The sequence below is a fragment of the Diadema setosum genome, chromosome 17 (assembly GCF_964275005.1).
Source record: "Diadema setosum chromosome 17, eeDiaSeto1, whole genome shotgun sequence".
Taxonomy (NCBI): domain Eukaryota; kingdom Metazoa; phylum Echinodermata; class Echinoidea; order Diadematoida; family Diadematidae; genus Diadema; species Diadema setosum.
The window spans coordinates 3,657,380-3,678,019 of record NC_092701.1 but is presented as its reverse complement, the minus strand read 5'-3'; the positions used below and the strand labels follow the sequence as shown (position 1 = coordinate 3,678,019).

Sequence of the window (20,640 nt, the reverse complement as noted above, 5' to 3'; positions counted from 1 at the left end):
CGGGGTCCAGGCAGCTACAAATGATTTGCGATTTTATTTCCGCGTTCATGTCGGGAAAGGAGCATCGGGCGGCTAATGACCGAAGACGATCGGCATATTGAGCAACAGTTTCTTCTTCAAGCTGTCTTGCCTGGCGAAACCGGTAGACTTCGAAGTCGACGTTGACATTCGGTGCGAAGTGCAACTTGAATGCACTGGTGATGTTGGCATATGTCTCTGCCAAGGGAGGCGTTTGGGCGGCGAGTTGCGGCCTTATCGTCTGTGTGAAGACGCTCTGGGCAGCTGCTCCCATGTGATGAAGAAGGAGAGCTTTCTTCCTGGCGGCTTGTGTGATTTCAGCAGCGTCGAAGTAGAATTCGAGGCTCTGAAGCCATGCTGTCCACCGAGATGAGCACTCGACAGGGTCGGCATCTGGGAGAAAAGGTGGAAGCGTCATTGATGTCGCCATGGTTACATTGACTGTATCCTCGTCGTCCTCGTCTTAATCCTCGTCGCCAATGTAATGTTTCGGGGGTGATACTTTGTTGTATCGCTGTCTATATGTCACTATAGAGTACAGATAGTTGGATACTCAGAGGCAATGGATAGAACTTCACTCAGTGGTAGTTGGGAGGATAAGTGAGACTTTATTGTTGAAACTTGGAGTATATACACAGTCTGCAGTAGGAGCTCATTTAACAAGTTTGTTTGGGTTTGTTTGTCAATCAAGTGGAGACAGTTAATCTATGTGGTCAGCTTGGGAACGGAAAGAGGGGATTGCGTTATCAGTAGAAGTTAGTGAGGGGGGAAAGCTTGGTGGTTAATGTAAACATAGAACATGTTATTAGAAGATGGGGTGTAGGTTGTGGTCTGGTAGTATGAACATTACAGCGGCCTGAAAAAAATATCAGCTAAGGCAACTTTTTCGGAGTCGCAGGGCAAATCACCAATGACAACAGCCATATCAAAACAACAATGCGCATAATCGAATTATTCCTTTAATTCTTCACATTTAGGCACCTTTTATCATCATCATCATCTAATTGACAAACCTGGCCAGGGTTTTCAATATGTCTTCATCATGCCAACTTCACAACATTTCATCACACTATACTACATAAACTATATATTTTTATTTTTATTAACCTCATACGCATCAATTTCCACGAAATTTCTACAGAATATCGAAACATAACGTAATGCAGGCATTCATAACCAACAGTGAAATATCCCAAATGCCTCCAGCAATTACTGGAGATACATGTATTTCCAAATTGCAACTCTACAACACAAAATTGAGAGTGCAATAATCATTAAAAAAGATAACGGCAAATGACTGATTGTAAAAGAAAAAAAAAAGAAAAAAAAAAGAAAAAAAAAGTCGGTTGAGCTCGTACGAAATTGCAAATCCAATGTGCGACACAATTTTTATTGCTATTCTCAGTTTTTCACGGTGTTTGATTCCGGTGTTTGTTTGTTTTTTTCGCTCATGTGGTGGAATATGGTTAATGTCTCTCGGTTGTCATGGTGATATGTGTCGGGTCTGTCTATTCAACGATGTAATTCCCGTTCAACCAAGATGCCTCAACAGTCGCGATGAAAAACTGTGATCCATTCACGTCCCTGTCAGCGCTGGTCGTACTCGGCAAGCCAGACCCGTAATGGCTCAGCTGAGAAGTTGTCACCATCAAATTTGTCGCAGTCTTACCTCCAGTGTCATCTCCACGATAGAGGTTCCCGCCCCGTATCATGAAATCCTTGAAGATGCGTTGGGCCTTGTTACCTTTGTGTCCAAGCGCGGATTCAATTCTGACCTTTTCGTTGTCTCCGGTCTCAATGTTCAAGAAAACACTTTCGATGACCATTAGTCCTTTCGCCGGTAATTCCATACTTCTTTTGGCATCAGTTGGCACTAGTAAGTAGACTAGGGCTACTATTGCGAGAAAAGTTATGATCTTCATTGTCCTTGAGTAGAGAATTATCATACGCAGAAATTGATTCCGATTTAATCCTCCGAGAACTTGTCAGATACAAAAGTCATACGCCTTTGCCTTCTCCATGTGGTTTGCTGGTCGTTGGCATTTCTGTTGTTTAGCAATGATTGTTCGACATTTCAATGATAAAAAGCCAGGTGTTTGAATGGCACGTAAGTTCGAATCGCACTGCTTCAGTTGATATTGAGAGAAACGATAAATCCCTTGTTGGTCCAGGCACGTGTTAAAGTCAGCATCCCACTCCTGACACCAGTGTTGCGGGAAAATGGGTGTTGTTGCACTGACTACTGGGGGTGGCAGGATGTTTACCGAGCGGGAATGATACCCCCAATAGAAAGGCACATTTTCCGCAGTGGAAGAGAGTTAATTAGTAAGATATAAGGTGCATCAGGTACATTCACACAATTCATTCACCATCACGATGAGAGGGCTGCAACATAGTTCAATCGGAAGAGCGTATGTTCCGGGCAAAAACTGCTATTTTATTGGCAGATATACTTCATGTTGACAAACGTACATGATCAATATGAGTTATGACAGGACTTGTCTAATTGCTCTAACTGCATGACACAACGACTTTCGCTAAAGTCCTTAGATTCAAGAAGTCGCTCCTCTTAAGAAGTGAAGTTCCAGAAGTCCCCAAAAGTTAAGTCTCTTGCTTAGACAGATCAATCGATATTTATACCTCTATGCTCAATGTATTTCTTTAAACTTACAAAGGTATTCGGGCAATTCAAATTATGCGGAAACTATGAGAAACATAGAATATTTGGGGCGTATACCTTCATATTAGGTAAAACATAGAATTCTTTAGTGGACTATACACAACATAAAATTCCAAACGATGTAATGCGAGGAATGGACAGAATTTACGGAATGTGCAAGGAATGTGTACTTTATCAGAGATTCAGTCTAGAACGGAAACCCACTTGTTATGGAATGTGCCCTACTTGGTACTTTATGAGGTAGAGTTATGCCAAAAATCCTAGGAGGAGAAACCCTAGAAAGTGTCAACATGGAGGGGCGTGCTTGGCACGTGCGGAACGTAAACATTGACCCCACGAGAATTCGCTGCGGAGGGTGAGTGGTTTTCATCTACAACAAGACACTTATTGTTCTGCATGGTCAGTGCAGGGAGGTGGGTCCCTGGTCAGTGGTTTTCTGCTTATCCATATTCGTAACAATACCATCGACAAAGCAAATATTTAGCAATTTAGAGCCGTTTAAATACACCAAAGTGATACTGTAATCGCTGTAATGTATGTATGTATGTATTATATATCAATACATGTGTATGTATATTATATATATATATATATATATATATATATATATATATATATTCATATTACAATAATAATACCTTTATATGCAAATATTCAAAAAAATCTAAACAAAATGATTCGTCCATCACTCTGTCAGGAGCTTATTACAAGTACATTTGTATCAGGAATATCATGCAGTCATTGTACTCCCTTCTAAATGTGAAAAGGAACAAATAAGAATCCCATACACAACATGGTGAGAGATACTCCATTTTTAAAGCTACAATTGACAATCATTGATGAAGGTGCGGGTTGCTTTATTACTTTGTTTGTTTTATTTTGCTTTTTTCTTGTTGTTGTTGTTGTTGTTGTTGTTGTTGTTGTTGTTGTTGTTGTTGTTGTTGTTGTTGTCGTCGTCGTCGTTGTTTGGGGGTCTTCCTTCACTCGAGTGATACCACAGAGTATTGCAAATATGATGGCTTTGTCTGGCGCTTACTGCATGAACCCACGTGAGATGTCTTACTGACTGTGTCATGATTCGATGTTAATTGATCTCCTTCTATAGCCTGCAGTTTTTACAGCTCTATATTTACTTAGTTTCTCTGAGAACGATGTTTCCTCTTCAGAAATCGAAATTAGGTTTCTGTGTAACTAAGCTTACTCAAACAAGTTACCCAGGCCAAATATAGTTACTAGAATACGGTACGTTAACTGGAGAAATGGCATTTTTATCCACATCTCTGAGGAATGTGCTCACAAAATGTACAATGTAAAGAAAAGCGTGTATTCATGCATCCCTTGGACCTAAAATAATAACATTGCGTAGTATATAATGTGCGTCTTTGACATTGCTGTAATTTTGTTTCGCATGCATAGCTCATCGACCACGCACACACCCATCCCTCCGCCTCGCCTCGCGTGTCCCGTCGCAGCGTCGATGCTGAGAGGATGGCTGTACACGTCGAGTACCACCAGAGTGTACTGGAAAGCACGTACAATGAAACCATACAGGTAAAGTCAAAGGGCCATGTCGGACCAGATAAAAGTTAGTGTGAAAACGAAAGAGTAAAAAGAATAGACAAAAAGAGTAAAATGAGTTAGAGGAAGAAAAATGAAATTAAATTCGAAAAAGAAAAATTAAGAGGTTATGAGACTGGAAGTTTTTCCTGATTCGGCCATACATCTCTTTCATTTCTGTATCAACTGTATATTATATTGACTGCTAAAGAACTGTTTTGAGAAAATTTGCAACGCTTCACAATTGAAAATCTCCCGAAGTTTATTTTTTTCTGTTTCTTTTCGGACTTTCATTTTTGGTTGTCCAGATTACTCCTAACCTCCCTATTATATTCTTGTGTACAGTACTGGCGTATGACACTCAGTGTGGATGTACGTCTGTTCATAAATGCTTGTTTAGACAGCTTATGTGTGCATGAATGTGTGTCTGTGTGTAGTTATGAGTGTTTTAAATACTGTACTTTCTCATGATGTCGTCTTAAAGGTCCAAATGTGTTGTGAAGCAGATATTGATAACAACCTCATTATACGAAAACTTCAAAATGAAGTGGCTATAATAACATCGCCTCATGAAAATCTTACGGACCTGAACACTTTTCTGACAACGGATATTTGCAGTTTTACGTGGGATTTCAGTAAAGCACTCAACATTTGGGGAGTCGCACTTTCACACCGTACATTGAAGTGGAATAGGACATGAGGTGTGATTGCATTTCTATGTCATATATAACTACATTAGAATTCTTGTCCTTGATTTTGCATACTAAACAGAGGATTACCACTGAAACACTAAATCGGATATCCAATCTTCTTCAAGTAAAGGGAGAGAGAGCAGATATTGCTGTCGACTGGTAAGTCACACTCTGAATAATAATTCTGGTATTAATATTCACATGATTCACATGAACAATCAACCTTGCCTCGCCAGCTATGGAACACTGTCATTCAATATCGAGCTTTGTCACACGTGTTACTTTTTTTTTTCAATTGCAACTCAAATTTTTACTGTCACAGTAGCTGAGCAGAAATCAATTGCGTGAACTGACATTCGTTTCCGTCGAAGTTTTACTGAAATTTTCCCCGGATGCAGGGGCGGATCCAGGAATTTCGTAAAGAGGGGGCGTGTTTACAAAAATAAAGGGGGGGCGCACGCACCCCTCCCCCCATTTTTTTCTTTTTATTTCTTTTGTTTCAACAAAAAATAAAGGGGGGGCGTGCGCCGGTTGTGGTCCTCCCTGGATCCGCCCCTGGGATGAGCAATGCTGGAACTATTGCCGTGATCGAATCGTTTACTCATCAAATTTACGGCGTTTAATCATACGTAAAACATTTTCAATTTCTTTTCACAGGACTCACTTTAATATCATACCTACATGACCTATTCCCTCAAATGAGACATAGGAAAAGTTTTTATAAACTTGATACACCACACGTACATTACATAATGCAACGTGGTTAACCCTCAATACATAAAGGTCTATAAATGAATAACATTTGATCAATTTGATCGACAGGAAAATGAATTTTGTTTGACAATAAAATGACGAATTTGATCATGACATTCCGAACTCGTTAAATACGCTATGCGAACATGCAAAGATCTAGCTACTGTCCCGCAGATACCACTTCATTCATGGCGTTATGCCAGTATTCCAAATGAGGTATCTTTCCAGACATTGATCAGTAAATTCATTTCGGGTCCTACAATCGACACATACATCGAACAATGTCAGAGAAATAGGACGGGGGTAACGGTGTTGTTGTTGTTGTTTTCTTAATCCGAACGTAAGTTGAATTGAATTGAATTTATTTCCACGTCACGGGGTAAAACATCCTGATCAGCAGAGCTACTTTTCAGATGGGTCCACATAATGAGCGTAACGTGTGTAAACTTGTATTGACGAATGTGTTTACTTGTGCGCGCATTGTAATGCTTTCGAAACCTTGACTCCATCGGATCATGGAGCTACGTATTTAATAGTAGCTCCATGGTCGGATGGAACCATAGTGACGTCTGGTATTAATCGAGAACACAAACGATATCAATCTTTTCTTTATGGTCTGTTTCATACATTAGCCTTGGATTCATATGAATAGCTTTTGAAATCAGATCAACACAAAAGAACAAGAGCGACACATCTCATGGGTGTTATCATTGCAACTCCATAGGTTTTTCGTTTTCTTTTTCAGGGAATCGACCTCCCTGTAGCTCGTAAATCGCAAACCCTTTCTTGGTTTTCTTGACGAGAAACTCGATGACTTATTCTTGCAACAACAACAACAACAAAACGCAACAAAAAAGACAATATGCACTCACACTCACGTTATTCAATAAATTCGTCGTGGTCGTAGGGCCCTAGGCACATAGCTGAAAAAAAAGTACGATTTCCTTTGTTAGGTAAGTAAGGACAAGATTGAATATTAGTCTAAAAATAAAGCGTCAAATTTTGTGAGCACAGCAGGGCAAACGTAATCTAAATCGGGTAAGAATGAAGAAAGTTATAACCTGAATTTTTGTAGTTATTATACATTAATTATGTTATGACCATACAAAAATCAATGAGTGAGTTGATGATGTCATAATCCCCTCACCCCTCACAATTGTCCATTATCGTGTTGAAAAAAAAAATCAAATTCAAATTTTCTAGTACTTAGTATGAAAGTACGGTATTATTCCCCGGCTAATTTCGAAATAATGAGAAGGAGTAGATAGAGATACTAGTATCTTAGGCTTAGGTACAATTGCGTTCTAGCAAATCAAAAATGGAAATTTTATGATTTCTTGTGGACATAATACAGACTGCAGTACAAGTATGTCAGTAGGTGCCTGTATGGGCAACTGCCTATTTCATGCTAGCCGGATTCGGTTCAGAAAGTTGTCATTCCTTACATAAATCCCGGGTCCCGTTTTATATTTAAACTTGTTATCGGTAACAACTGCCACATTTCTATAACAAATTTCGTCTCAGCCAATCAGATGCAAGGATTCCAATACAACAACTATCGTAACTTGTTGATGATAAGAACTTTTATGAAACGGGGCCCTGATCGTATCTTTATTCTGCTGTCGTTGATGGCGTTGGTGTTGTTGTTGTTGTTGTTGTTGTGTAGCGAAATGGGGATTTTTGAACTCTACCCTCGTTAATTGTGAAACACAGTTTTGATGATTCCCACCATGCAGGGCTTGTCCCCAAGGCACTGCTAAGATCGAAAATGGAACTAGATACTGCATCCACGAATGCGCTCGTCCGTATTGTCTGATTGAACTGCCTGAAAGTCACCTTGAGGTGAGTTTGGTGACGCCGATCTCTCTTGAACTGTTTAGTTTGTTTGATTGTTAATTATATCAAGAAGTGTATGTGTGAAATTATCGAATGAGACAAATCAAAGAAGAGGACCATTGTGAAATATTGGGAATCGACAACGACGCATTGCTTGCATTTAAGATGATGTAGCACCTATACAGATGTTACTTAGATTCTGTACTAAAAAGAATCATAACACTGTTTGTAGATTCCGTCTATTAAAATTCAAGAAATGAATTGTTTTCATCCTTACCTCAGTTATATGAATATATAACAATATGAATGTAAAATAATATATATATATCATATATAACATTTTATACCGTAGATATCATATATCAATAACCATACATTTGTAAAAAATACATATGACAGTTGCATAATCATTTACCAAAATTATAAATTTTGTCAGCCTTAATGAGCAATTTTATGAAGGGGCATCATAACTTCATAATATCCAATCCACTGATATCACTGCTCCGTGCAAAAAGGTTAAAATATACAATGTTTATAGTAACAATGGATTGTAACACTCACCATTCATTTGAAGATTTAGAGAGGTTTTCATTAATTATGCACGAGGTACTTAAGGCCTACCTTCCCCGGAAATTACGGTAGTCATTCATCTATTCAGTCTTGTATTTCTTTACCAACTTGTCGTTTGTTACGCTGTGTATTCATTTTACTTGTTTTTCATCATTTACACTGCCCCTTTGTCCTGCCCTTCATAGCCATGTTACACTTGTGAAGTGGAGAATGGAACGGGGAGACTGTACGACTGCCGGGGACCTCCGGCAAATTATACGGCCAGCTACGGGGTCAAAGACGTCCACTATGTACTACACGTGGCTGCCTTGTCGGATTCCTGTGTCGGAGGCATCTTGGCTTTTGCTAGTCCGTGTTATTTGAGAACTGGTGATTACAGGTGTGCAGCAGTATTGTTGGTCACTTGAAGACTAGTCAAATAAGAGCAACAACCTACATCAGCAATGTCTTATGTGTCAGATCGGTGCGGATATCGTCACTCTACCATGAATGGTTAAGCCCCTAACAATTACTTTACATGCCACAATTTTAATAAAATTCATTTTCTGTCAGCGAAATATCCAGAATTCGTTCTCGAATTTTCGTTACGTGTTATCCTACTCTACTGCTTGTCGTATTCTTCATGGAGGCCTGCATTCATTTTGTCATCAACAGTTTTCAAACAAAATTAGGAAACAAAATTCAAGTCAGCTGGTTAAGAAAAGTGCTTGCTATTTGAATGAGAGAAGCAAAATCCCTTATTTAAAATAATTATATATTTGTATTATTATATTATATAATCAGATATATATTTATAAATGCACATTATGTATTTGGGTGCACGTCACGAGACCGACACCCACGAGTCATACAGCCCACAAGTCATACAGCTCACAAGTCACACAGCCCACCAGTTATACAGCCCACGAGTTCGACACTGAGCAAATTAAGCCCATGAATTCGACATTAAGTAAAATAAGCCCACGAGTTATACAGCCCATGAGTTCGACATTACGCACAAAAGGCTCACGAGACCGACACTAAGCAAAGAAAGCCCACGAGACCGACACTACACTTAAAAGGCTCACGAGACCGACACTAGGCAAAAGAGGTTCACGAGACCGACACTAGGCAAAAGAGGCTCACGAGACCGACACTAGGCAAAGAAGGCCCACGAGACCGACAGGATGAACAGCGCCACCTATAGACCAATTGCTTGTATAGGGTGTCCAGATAATGGCATAAAGAAGGTATAAGAGATGGAAAAGGAGAGTAAGGTTGCTAGGGTATTACCCCGTCAATTGCCCTCTCTCACCCCCTGAATGGTTCAAGATCTTTAATTGTGTTTGCGTATGTGAGTGTTTGTGAAAAAAATAAACAAAATTCAGTAAAGTGCATGAGATGTTTCAACATTACTTTCGAAAATGCCAAGACACCCTCGTTTCCCTATCTGCAAAGCCCGTACCGGTATACCTACTTAGAAAAAAAAAACAATAATAAAATGATGTCGACATTCAGATCAACCAACTAGAAAAATACCCAGGTATGAAATGAAGTTCAATACAATAAAATTATTCACAAAATGGTCAATGTTGTACGGCACACCTGCTTTATATGATATGGGGGGGGGGGCTAGTCGTCTGCAAAGGTGTTGAAATAATAAAAAAAATCACAGAAAATCATGTAATCGTCAATTAAGGCAGCGTTAAGAATTCGGAAAAAGAAGATGGATCCATAAAAGTAACTTCCTATTTCATGAAAAACGTACTGTTTTGAGAAGAATAATCTTACAAACACAAGCAACTTAAATCGAGGTGAATCGCTGCGATTTAAAAAAAAAAAAAAAAAAAAAAAAAAAAAACGTTTTCATCCGTTGAATGTCATACAGTAAAGTTAAAGAGAAAATTACAACGTGAACTCTAAGCAGGCGGGTAAAAGCAGGCAGAAAGGATATCTATTAAGGCCTACTTAACTTGTGAAGCCAGAAAGAAAAGGGTGAAAAAAACTTAGATCCTGTTCACCGTCTAAGTAGAAGTTAGGAAAGCCTATTAGATATAGCATGATGGCATCTAAAATTAAACCATTCATTGTTCTTGTCCTCTATCATTTTTTCATTCTTCTTTTTTTTTTGGGGGGGGGGGTCCTATAAAGAGGACAATTAAAAAAAATGGTAACAATGTCGCTCCCCGTAGCGTGACAGAACTGCCCCCTAAAAGCTACACGTGTAGAAATACATAATTAATGTCGTTGATATGTAGATGGTGCTGTTATTAGTTAGCAACAATCTTTCGCTGGACAGCGTAACGAATTTGTACCCGCCAGTATGTAATTTTCCCCTTAATGGAACACCCTGTACAGGTACATATTTGTAATTGACATGTAGATGACGCTGTTCATCCTGTCGTTCTCGTGAGCCTTCTTTGCTTAGTGTCAGTCTCGTGGGCTTTCTTTGCCTAGTGTCGGTCTCGTGAACATTTTTTGCCTAGTGTCGGTCTCGTGGGCTTTCTTTGCCTAGTGTCGGTCTCGTGAGCCTCTTTTGCGTGCTGTCGGTCTCGTGAGCCTTAATTGTGTAGTGTCGGTCTCGTGGGCTTTCTTTGTTTAGTGTCGGTCTCGTGAGCCTTTTGTGCCTATAGTGTCGAACTCATGGGCTGTATAACTCGTGAGCCGTATAACTCATGGGCTGTATGACTCATGGACCTATTTTTGATGTCGGTCTCGTAGACCGTATGACTCGTGGGTGTCGGTCTCGTGGGATGACCCCATGTGTTTGTGTAAATATGAAATACATTATACATACATCAGGTTCAGCAGATTCATCACCTCTATCACCTTCCTTGACCTGTGTACTATTCTATTAATGTCCCATTTATATTTTTAAATCAATTTGATATGGCATATAAAGAAAAATGAATATCTATCTATTCTTATTCCATTTCATGTAATTCTTCAATCTAGTTGTTTTCACTGCACGTGATTATCTGTTTTCATCGTACAATCTCTAGACCGTTGATTGGTTTCATCAATATGTGTCCTCGATGGATAGACATCTTTGCCCAGTTTGATGAGGACATTTTCGACATCATCATTCAGCATGAAATATTCCACGCACTAGTAAGTCATTCCCTTGCCCCTTTTATCTCATGTGTCAGGTCTTGAATAAACCAAACCTTGTAGAATTTTGTTGAGATTTTATACATTTTCTCCGGCATATGCTCCATGGAAATCATTTTATCACCTGATTAGCACACAAAAAGGCATGTTCGGGCAATATGTCATTCATTTTGAGAAAGAAGTAGACATGGTAGACCTTTATAACTATCATCAGTTTCAAAAATCATAATGAAGCTAAATTTTACATCCGGAACATCAGTTGTGGGGCTGAGTTATATTGAACTCGTTCCTTGTCAAGAAGTTACTACAAGAGAGGATTACTACGGGTGAAATGCATTTCACCAAAATCGTTTAACAACAATAGACAGTGGGCGCCTCAAGCAATTTAAAGAAACAACAGTGCTTCGGTTACTTTCTACATTCATGCAAAATGCCGAGATATAAAAAAAAAAAAACCACCAGCAATATGGCTATTGATATGGCCCGAGATTTTAAAGCTCCATTTCAAAAACCACGACAAGCTAGCCTGGGATCTAGTGGCCAAGCAGTCTCTTGGTTTAACACCTTAACAGTGCCATAGAGCTGTATATGAGCACACTAGGTGGGCTCAGAGACATCATGCTAAAACCTTGGCCGTTGATTGTGTTCACACTTTCAGTCATTTTTTTTTTGTTAGATGTCAATACGCATAAATAATGGTACTGTATTTCATGCCATTGCCTATTTTCTCTCTTCCAGGGCTTCAGCCCCGCACTTTATGCATTCTTTAGAGATGAAAACGGTGATCCGAGGACTCCCGTCAACGAAACAACAGGTCTACCCGAAATCAATTACGAGTAAGTTGTGTCCAGCATGTGGGCAGTCATTCCACCATGTCCACCGTGAAAAGAGCATGGAATCATTGGAGAAAGTGGCCCTCTTAAACTGGAAAGCTTACACGAATATCGTATCATAATTGAGAGTGTGTCTAATGAGCAATTCAGTAGGATTCAATGTGTGCTATAAAGATAACACGAGGTACAGTGAGTTGCAACTTCCACCTGAAGAAAGTCAGCTGTACGGGATGACATAATATATAGTCAACGACAAATCCCAAGCTGCACGTGGAAGATTAACTTAATTCATGAGTGTTCAGTCGGTTGTCCGCCAAGTTTGTTTTACGAAGTGCAGGTGAGGATGATTAGTCCACGGCATATGCCTTAACCCTATTCTAACTGGGCTATTTGAGACCAAGTTTTTACTGGGGGGGGGGGGGGTCAATTTGACTCCCCCCCCCCCCCCCCCTTCAGATCTCGGCCGCCGATCGCGCGATCTCCGCAAAATTTTGCCTGAACATAGAGCCGGATGTTAACTACAAGATTATATGGTCATACAATAGAAAAATGTTGATTTCATATTTTTTAATAAATAAATTATGCAAATAAACGCATGAAATCATATTTTCACCTCTAACTCCATCAAAAAGACTGAAGGATTATTAAATTTTTGTGTCAGAGTTCCTCAAGACACATCAAACAATTTTCTTGTAAAAAATAGCGCAATCAAAATCATTTTCTTTTGTTTTTTATTGTTTTGTTAATTTCTTATGTATTTTAATGTTTTTTCGATCTTTTGTTTTCTATTGGTTTTTTTTTTTGCCAAAATTTGTTGGAGGCACTTTTTCAAGCTTATCTACATTAGAATTGACTTATTTCAATGGTTAAAAGTTGAAATAATCTAATTTATATCAATTAAACAAAAAAAAAACACAGTTTGCATTGGATTTGCACACGAAATCATGAATTTGAGCGGTTTTCGGGTTGACATGCATAATTATGCAAAACATTGCATAACTTCAGAACGGTGTACCCGGACGTCGCAAATTTGGTGTCAAAATATGCGGGAGACTTCAATTTAAAAAAAAGTCATGAAACGACACAGCAAAATCTTTGCGCGTTGCGGAATCGTGGCGCGAAACGTCGAGGGGGGTCAATTTGACTCTCCCCCCCCCCCCTCCCCAGTTAGAATAGGGTTAAGGAATAGACAATAGACATTATGGACTGCATGATTCAAGACATTTACTTTCTTTAGACGTCTACTTCTAGCATTAAGCAGATGATGGATTTTAGCAACGCTTCTTACTCTAAGAGTCGAAGAGTGCCAAAAGGTGTGATAAAGGAGCTCGGCAAGTGGGAATATGACGGCGATGTTATAGTTTTCGGCACTTTGACGTGGTTATGGGGCTGGTTGGAGTATAAACAATTATTTCTTATCTTCTGTGTATTTTTTCATCATCAACATTACTGCTTTCTACTATTGTTCAAGGCTTGGTGTATACCAGTGGAGTGATACTGTGATTAAGGAGGTGACGCTGGACTGGGATGTCAGAGACGGCGTGTTCAATCGTACCGTCCGACTCTTTGTCACGCCCAATCTAGTGGTGGGTTAAATCAGAATAAACTACTTCTCCTTTAGTATGATATCATTGTAGACCTATTGATATTCATCAATGATTCCATTGTAAAGTTCATTTGGACATGGGCTGCATACATATGTCATTATTCGGATGATTATTAATATCATATTGTTGTTATTATATTCTACAACAGAATATCCAACTCCTATCATCGTTCCATAAGTTCAAACGTCAAAAGAGGAGAACCGAGACTCCCCCATTCTTTGATTAAGTCTACTCGGTTAGTGTCGGTTATCTAAAACTTGGCTCAGCTTGAAGAGTTCTGTTTGGAAAACGGAGGACGTTTGATTATCATAGTGCATTATTTCTCTCATGTGTATTTTGAGAGAGAAAGAGAAAGAGAGAGAGAGAGAGAGAGACTAAGAGTTTAATATTCGAAAGTGGAGTTGCATGTATACACAAAATCCTGATAGCCCTTTGCCATGTTTGCATCTTTTTACAGAGGGAGGCGCGGGAACATTTCGGCTGTCCGACACTCGAAGGAGTGGAGATAGAAGATAACATGGGACAAACAGGAGGAACCGGTCTCTCGCACTTCGAGCAACGAATCATGGGAGTAAGTTTACTATTCTCTCTTCTCACTATGTTTATTTTTTTTTCTCTTTCTCTCTTTCGTCGCGTATAGAAATAAAACGGTTGCCCTGTTTTAACATTAGGGAGAAACCATGGCAGAAAAATGGCCTTTGATTTTTCGCCTCCACATTTTTCACTGTATAGAAGGTCATAACTTGCTCTAGAAGTGTATATTTTTTTACTCTTCTCCTATTATGAACTTTGGAGATGTCTCGTTTATATCTTTAATTCAATGTGTGAGAGTAATGAACATGAAATACAAAATTATATACATATATAATATATATATATATATATATATTTATACATATACATATATAAAACTACACTAAGTTGGCACATCTGGCTAAATAGATTGTTTAACGGTTGACGATAGTTATATTAAAAAAAAAAAATCTTCTTAAGAAGACAATTTCTCTTTTATGTGTCTTCGAATGTATCACTCAATTTGTATAGACCTGCCAGCACTGCTGATAATCCTGGCTAATTACATTTTCCTCGTCCATTCTACAATAATAAACCTGAATATCGCAAAATACTAAGATCTCCATCGGGCGTATGAGCCTAAAATATTCCGTAACATACTTTTCATTAGTTGTTGGATCTTTTGTCAATGCTATCGTCCTCTTTCCTTCTCTCTCTCTCTCTCTCTCTCTCTCCCTCTCCCTCTGACTCACTAATAGGGAGAGAGTATGACGGGTTTTATCAGCTTCCTTCGGATTTTCTCTCGCTTCTCCCTCGCCTTCTTCGAAGACACGGGCTGGTACAGCGCCAACTACGACCAGGCTGATCCTTTCAATTACGGCAAGAATCTTGGCTGTGATTTCGTCACAAAGAGCTGCAAATGGTGGATGGACACTAAGAGATCTAGGTGAGTTTCTTCATGTTTAACCTTCGGATTTTAATACTGATATTATTTTTCTTTTTCTTTTTTTTTCTTTTTCTTTTTTTTCCCCCTTCCTAAGTTAATTTCATGTCAGTTGACATTGGTTTCTTTGACTTTGTGTACGTATTTTTTGAGGGTCCCATACCCTACAAGCTTTGCTTTTTTAAGTGGGACCCTCCATTTCCATTCTAATCTTTGTATTAGGTATATACCATAGAAACGAAATTCTGTTGTTACTCGTGACCACTTGTACGTTTTCCTTGAAATTATTATAAATTTGTTCTGTAAATGTATTGTATATATTTTTTTCTGTTTATTCAATGGAAATGGAAATAATATTGAATTGAATTGAATTGAATTATTGGAAAGTGTATATCCTTCATTAGTGCACATGAAAATACTGCACTGTATGCTTACACCAAGCTCACATTTTTCTTAAAGAAATCCTTTCGAACCAAGAAAAGTATAGCATTCGACCTTGTGATTAAAAAAAAAAATACATTATCAAGCCTACAAGCAGGCTTACGTAAATGATATGACGTATTCAAATGCTGACGAAATGCGTTATATAAAGTATTAAACTGTATGAGTTTTTTTTTTTATGCCTCCGCCAACGAAGTGGCCGGAGGCATTATGTTTTCGGGTTGTCCGTCCGTCCGTCCGTCCGTCCGTATTCGAATACTATCACTCAATTCTTACCCCTTATCCGACTTTCTCTCTTTCTTTTCTCATGTCATTCCAACAGTCCTTCTAAGGACTAAACATAGTTAACCGCAAACCGAGTATATCTTGTTACACTGTATCTGATAAAAAGGAATGAAATTGATCCCTCTGCAGAGAAAAGAATGATTCCATTCGAATTGATCATTGCGTAATTATTGTTTTCCCTATTCTACAATTCCCCAATTTAGCTATCAAAAAATCTAAAACAGGTGGAAATGTTGATCATTTTACTTTTCAGATTAACTTTGAAGTCTGCGCCTTTAAATGCTTTTTAATTCTTTATGTGCCATGTTCGCAAGCCCAACTCGGTCGACGACGTGCCAAGTTTGCATAATTCTTCTCAAACGCAGAAACCCATCCAAATCGATCGATAAATCGCTAAATTTCACAGTACAATAAAAGAGATTCTTGCGACTCCATTCTTGTCACATGTAGCTTGCATTTTATGTGGTGATTGAATATCAGGCGATGTTTCCTGTTGGATAAAGTTTCAGTCACTATTTTGTGTACAAAAGTCATGACTCTACACAGCTACTGGTCATTTGGAAGAAAAACAATCATAGATTGTCATATAATTTCCATCAAAGCAAAGCTCGGCATTTTCTCTCCAACTTCGGTTGGTACATGTTCAAAATAACAACAACCTATAAAAGTTACACAGATTTGAAAAACAGAATGTTTTCTGAACGCATGACTACGTTGCTGTCTCAGAATTGCGTGGGACACAGGGGGTTTACACCATGGCACATAAAGAGTTAAACAGATGATGACACCAGAAACGCATCCTCATCAAAATTGGTTTTCTTTCTCCTTTCCCGTGCAAAGGGGAGAGTCTATAGAGCCCTTCTGTGACCAAATAAACGCTCCCCAGTGTGACGCAGAAAGAGGGTTCTCTGGCAGGTGTAACCTAATGCGATTTGATCAACCTCTTCCAAGTCTTTATCAGGTAAATCTGTAGTACTATCCAACCGTCTCCAGATTGCTCTCGTAAAAATATTCCGATTCATCTACAGCATGCATATCAGTATAATGTGATTGAACCAAATTTCATGGTAAAGTCCAGTAACCGTCAGCTAATGTCCATTTTCAATTCCGTTTCTGCAAAGTATCGGCCCCTTCTCCATTATCAATAAGAACTCTTTCATGAAAGGGATATAGACCCCATATCACCCAAATATTTTTCAAAGAGATTTCTGATTTGTTGTACTATTGAGTGCAGCTAGAGTTTGAATACATTTACATGTAAATAAGCGTAAATAAAGATCGAGGACCTTTCACTATTTTCTCAAAGTCGATTATGAAATGATTGCATTTAATTTTCAAAAATCTTCAAATAGTATAATGTTATACATTTCTTCAGATTCTTCTGCATAAATATTCAGTCGATATCAGAGTAGATAATTGCCGTATCATCTACAGATACGTTATTTTCAGCCACTTACAATTATCAATTCCTAGTAACTGAGGCGTCGTATTTGTACGGGAAATAAAAATTCGAAATGGTAAAAAAAAAAGTGGGAGTTTTCTTATCAAACGTAAGAAGCGGTCGAGACTCTTAGGGATATGACTGCGGAACCAATAACTTGTATGAAGCTACCATCAATGGGTATAGTAGAGAGGAATTTCACTTTTTCCGGCATTGTATTTGATGAGACGCAATGCACGGCTGCACGAGTAATACTTGACGTGACCACGAATGATATAATTTATTCAGCATTTCTTGAGGCATATGACAATGTCAGAATGGATGAATCAATACAAAATTACGTCAAAGAGAAAAAGAAAAAAATCAGCCAAATCAGGTAATGAAAAGAAAAATACTAGTAGGAAAAGGAAAACTGAAAAGAAGCAAAGCTTTGTGTACTTATGAATGAAATGAGCCAGTCCAACTTAATTGAGGTAGGGTCTGTTTTCAATACCAACGAAACAGAGTTTACTTTACCCTATTCATATACATACCGTTTCGTAATAACCCCATAAATTTTTTGCTTTGAGTATACTGACTGGTATCGAAAAGCATACAGTAATGCCTGTCCACAGACCCAGTACAGAAATAATGAATGGAGAAATGATGTGATATAGCCTACCTGTTTAATCCAAAATGAAAATATAAATACATACTGCTATAAGAAGTGAAACTATAACAAGGAACAATCTATTTTAAATCAAAAAGACATTTCTCCAAACATTCCTCCAAACACACTTTTTGTTCCAGTACTTTGACTCCTTACCGGGCGTACAGAATGAGACGGAGCTTGCCTACTATGGCGGGCAGTATGGAACGGCTGACCACTGTCCATATGTCACTGTAAGTTGAAGTAATATGAGTATGATAGCTTAAACCCGCATTGGCTTACTTCTAATTATCATTAATAATTAGTTTATTGATCGATACGAATTGTTTTACGATTAAGTTTCGAGTATACCTTCATTATGTTTTTCATTTTGAATGACCCTTTACATTTTGACTCAAATTCTGCTTGTGCAATCACATACATTTCACAATCAAAAGTCGTCAAACAGTTTCTTTGACATTACACTAATACCGATGAAGTTGTTGGTTTTTTTTTTTTTTTTTTTTTTTAGTGAATACATAAAGGTATACCGCTATCCTTGATTTCTGAGTTCAAACGTGTCAGTGCGATATTATTCTTTCGTTGTAAGATTAGATCCCGTCAGAGCAGCTGCCATCAACAATACGTAGCTTACCTCTAGGTGTTGAAAGAATTAATCTCATTGTTAATATGTCAATCATTATATCTTTCACCCATCTAAAAAGCTGGGACTTTTTAGCATCACTTTCCTGGTCTTCGCAGACTAAATTGAAACCATGGTATGAATTCCTTCGGTCCAAGAGTAACATGTTTATATCTAATACCAATAGGATTGTCAGACGGTTCTGTTAGGGCTAATGTGGCATATTGCAGCAGAGATTATCATCTTTCACAGTCCCTTGGTAGTGATTTTTTTTTTCTGTCTTCAATAAGATTTTTCAATTTATTCTCCTTTGTTTTTATACGCATATTTTATGTATATAACCTTTAAACAGGGGAGTTTATATGAGTTGGGAAACGACTACAGGAGGACAACGTGTGAAGCAGGTAAATATGCGTTAAATTCTTCTTTTTATTTGAAACTTGTTTGTTGGCCTCCGATGAAAAAAAAAAATGATAAGGAGCACGGCCGTCCTCCTTTGTGAAATGACGGTAGTCATAATGAGATGTGATAATTCTCGTATCACTGATTTGGAATCTAATAATGCGATTCTGTGTCTATTGAAACCTACTCATGTGTATTTTCTACCACAATAAAGAGTGCATATTTACTCGTATATGCTCGTATAGTACACATTTTGAGTTTGCTATGTCTAAATAAATTGCGGTTTTATTCAGACATATGCATACTTGCATGAAACCGTGTTGATACAGTACACGAGCAGGAGAGAAACTTTTTGATTGCTTTTTAGTGAAGATTATTCAAACGCAAACTATACCAGACCTATGCACCTTTCATGAAATAGTTTCAAAAAATTCCTTTGTATGTGTGTATGTTACAGATGTGAACGAATGCAGCAGTTCCCCCTGCCACAATGGAGGGACCTGTTATGATCTCATAACCGGCTACTCGTGCAGCTGCTCTTCGGGATACACCGGGACTCATTGTGAATACGGTACAAAGACCGAGAATAATGTTACGATCAAGTGTTTACGTCATTGCTGAAAACTTATGTATTTACTCCATCCTAATTGTTTGTTGTTGCTGTTATAATGTACATAATGCTGTGTTTTAATTTAATATTTTTCCGTATTGATGCGCTTAGAAACATAAATATAAAGTGCTTTATAACTGTTACCATAATAATCATTATTATTAATAATATTAATATTAGTAGCAGTAGTAGTAGTAGTATTAGTAGTAGTAGTAGTAGTAATATTGTAAACACCACTTCCCAATATAAAGTTAGATCTTACTGATACACGGTATCCTATTTTCCGTCATGAGTAATTATTGTTATTACCAATCTCAGACAAAAGTACATCACATCCTGGATAACACGGTGATTTCAGCTTAGTTTATTTCCGCAAGTTCAGTTAAAGATATATATAGATAAACAATCAATCAAATCAAACATAATTTATACATACATAAACCAAAAATTATTTTGTGTAAATACATAATCATAGTTAAAAGTTAACTATGATTATTAGCGCTATATAAGTTAACAATTATCAACAACATCCTGGTCTTGTCATTGACCTCTGATTCTATTGACAAAATCAGTTTTGTGAAGTCGAATTTCAGCCACTAAAAGAAGGGAAGAATGTATTTTTTGTCAAAAGGCAAGCAGTGTATCTACATTTTTTGCTAAATTCTTGATTCGAGTTAGTGTTTCTTTCACAGCCACAGAATAGACACTTTAACTGGCATTCCTTAATCGTCTGCATTTCATTTGCCCTTAGAGGAGGCCATGTGCGTCTCATCAGAGAATTGCAGCACCTATGAGCAATGTCTCGACGGTTATTGTGGGTGCGCCAACGGGCGAGTTAGGATCAACGAAACGTGTCAAGGTAAAGTTACCTCGTGGAAGGAAAGCTAACTTACAACTAATTAATTGCTTCTACTTTATCAGCGGGTCTAGATGATATTTTGTTGGACGACGAAAGTTGTTCTCAGAGCAAATAAAGTAATGTGAAAACTAGGGAAGGGGCAACATAGTAGGCCTATCTGTTGATTTCCAATCCTCGAGGAAACGAAGGATATTTGTAAATAAAATCTAATTGATGTTAACAGCTTTCGAAATCACTTC

General features: G+C 38.1%; 1 protein-coding gene across 1 annotated transcript; it reads left to right on the top strand.

Moving 5' to 3' along the window:
• The first annotated feature begins 2,988 nt into the window (after window positions 1-2,988).
• Window positions 2,989-18,150, top strand: LOC140241067 (leishmanolysin-like peptidase). The gene is made up of 10 exons (XM_072320836.1): window positions 2,989-3,018; window positions 4,115-4,249; window positions 8,292-8,485; window positions 11,088-11,196; window positions 11,935-12,032; window positions 13,501-13,615; window positions 14,094-14,207; window positions 14,908-15,095; window positions 16,659-16,779; window positions 18,049-18,150. The coding sequence occupies exons 1-10, from the start codon at window positions 2,989-2,991 to the stop codon at window positions 18,148-18,150; spliced, it is 1,206 nt and encodes a 401-aa protein (XP_072176937.1).
• Window positions 18,151-20,640: the final 2,490 nt, after the last annotated feature.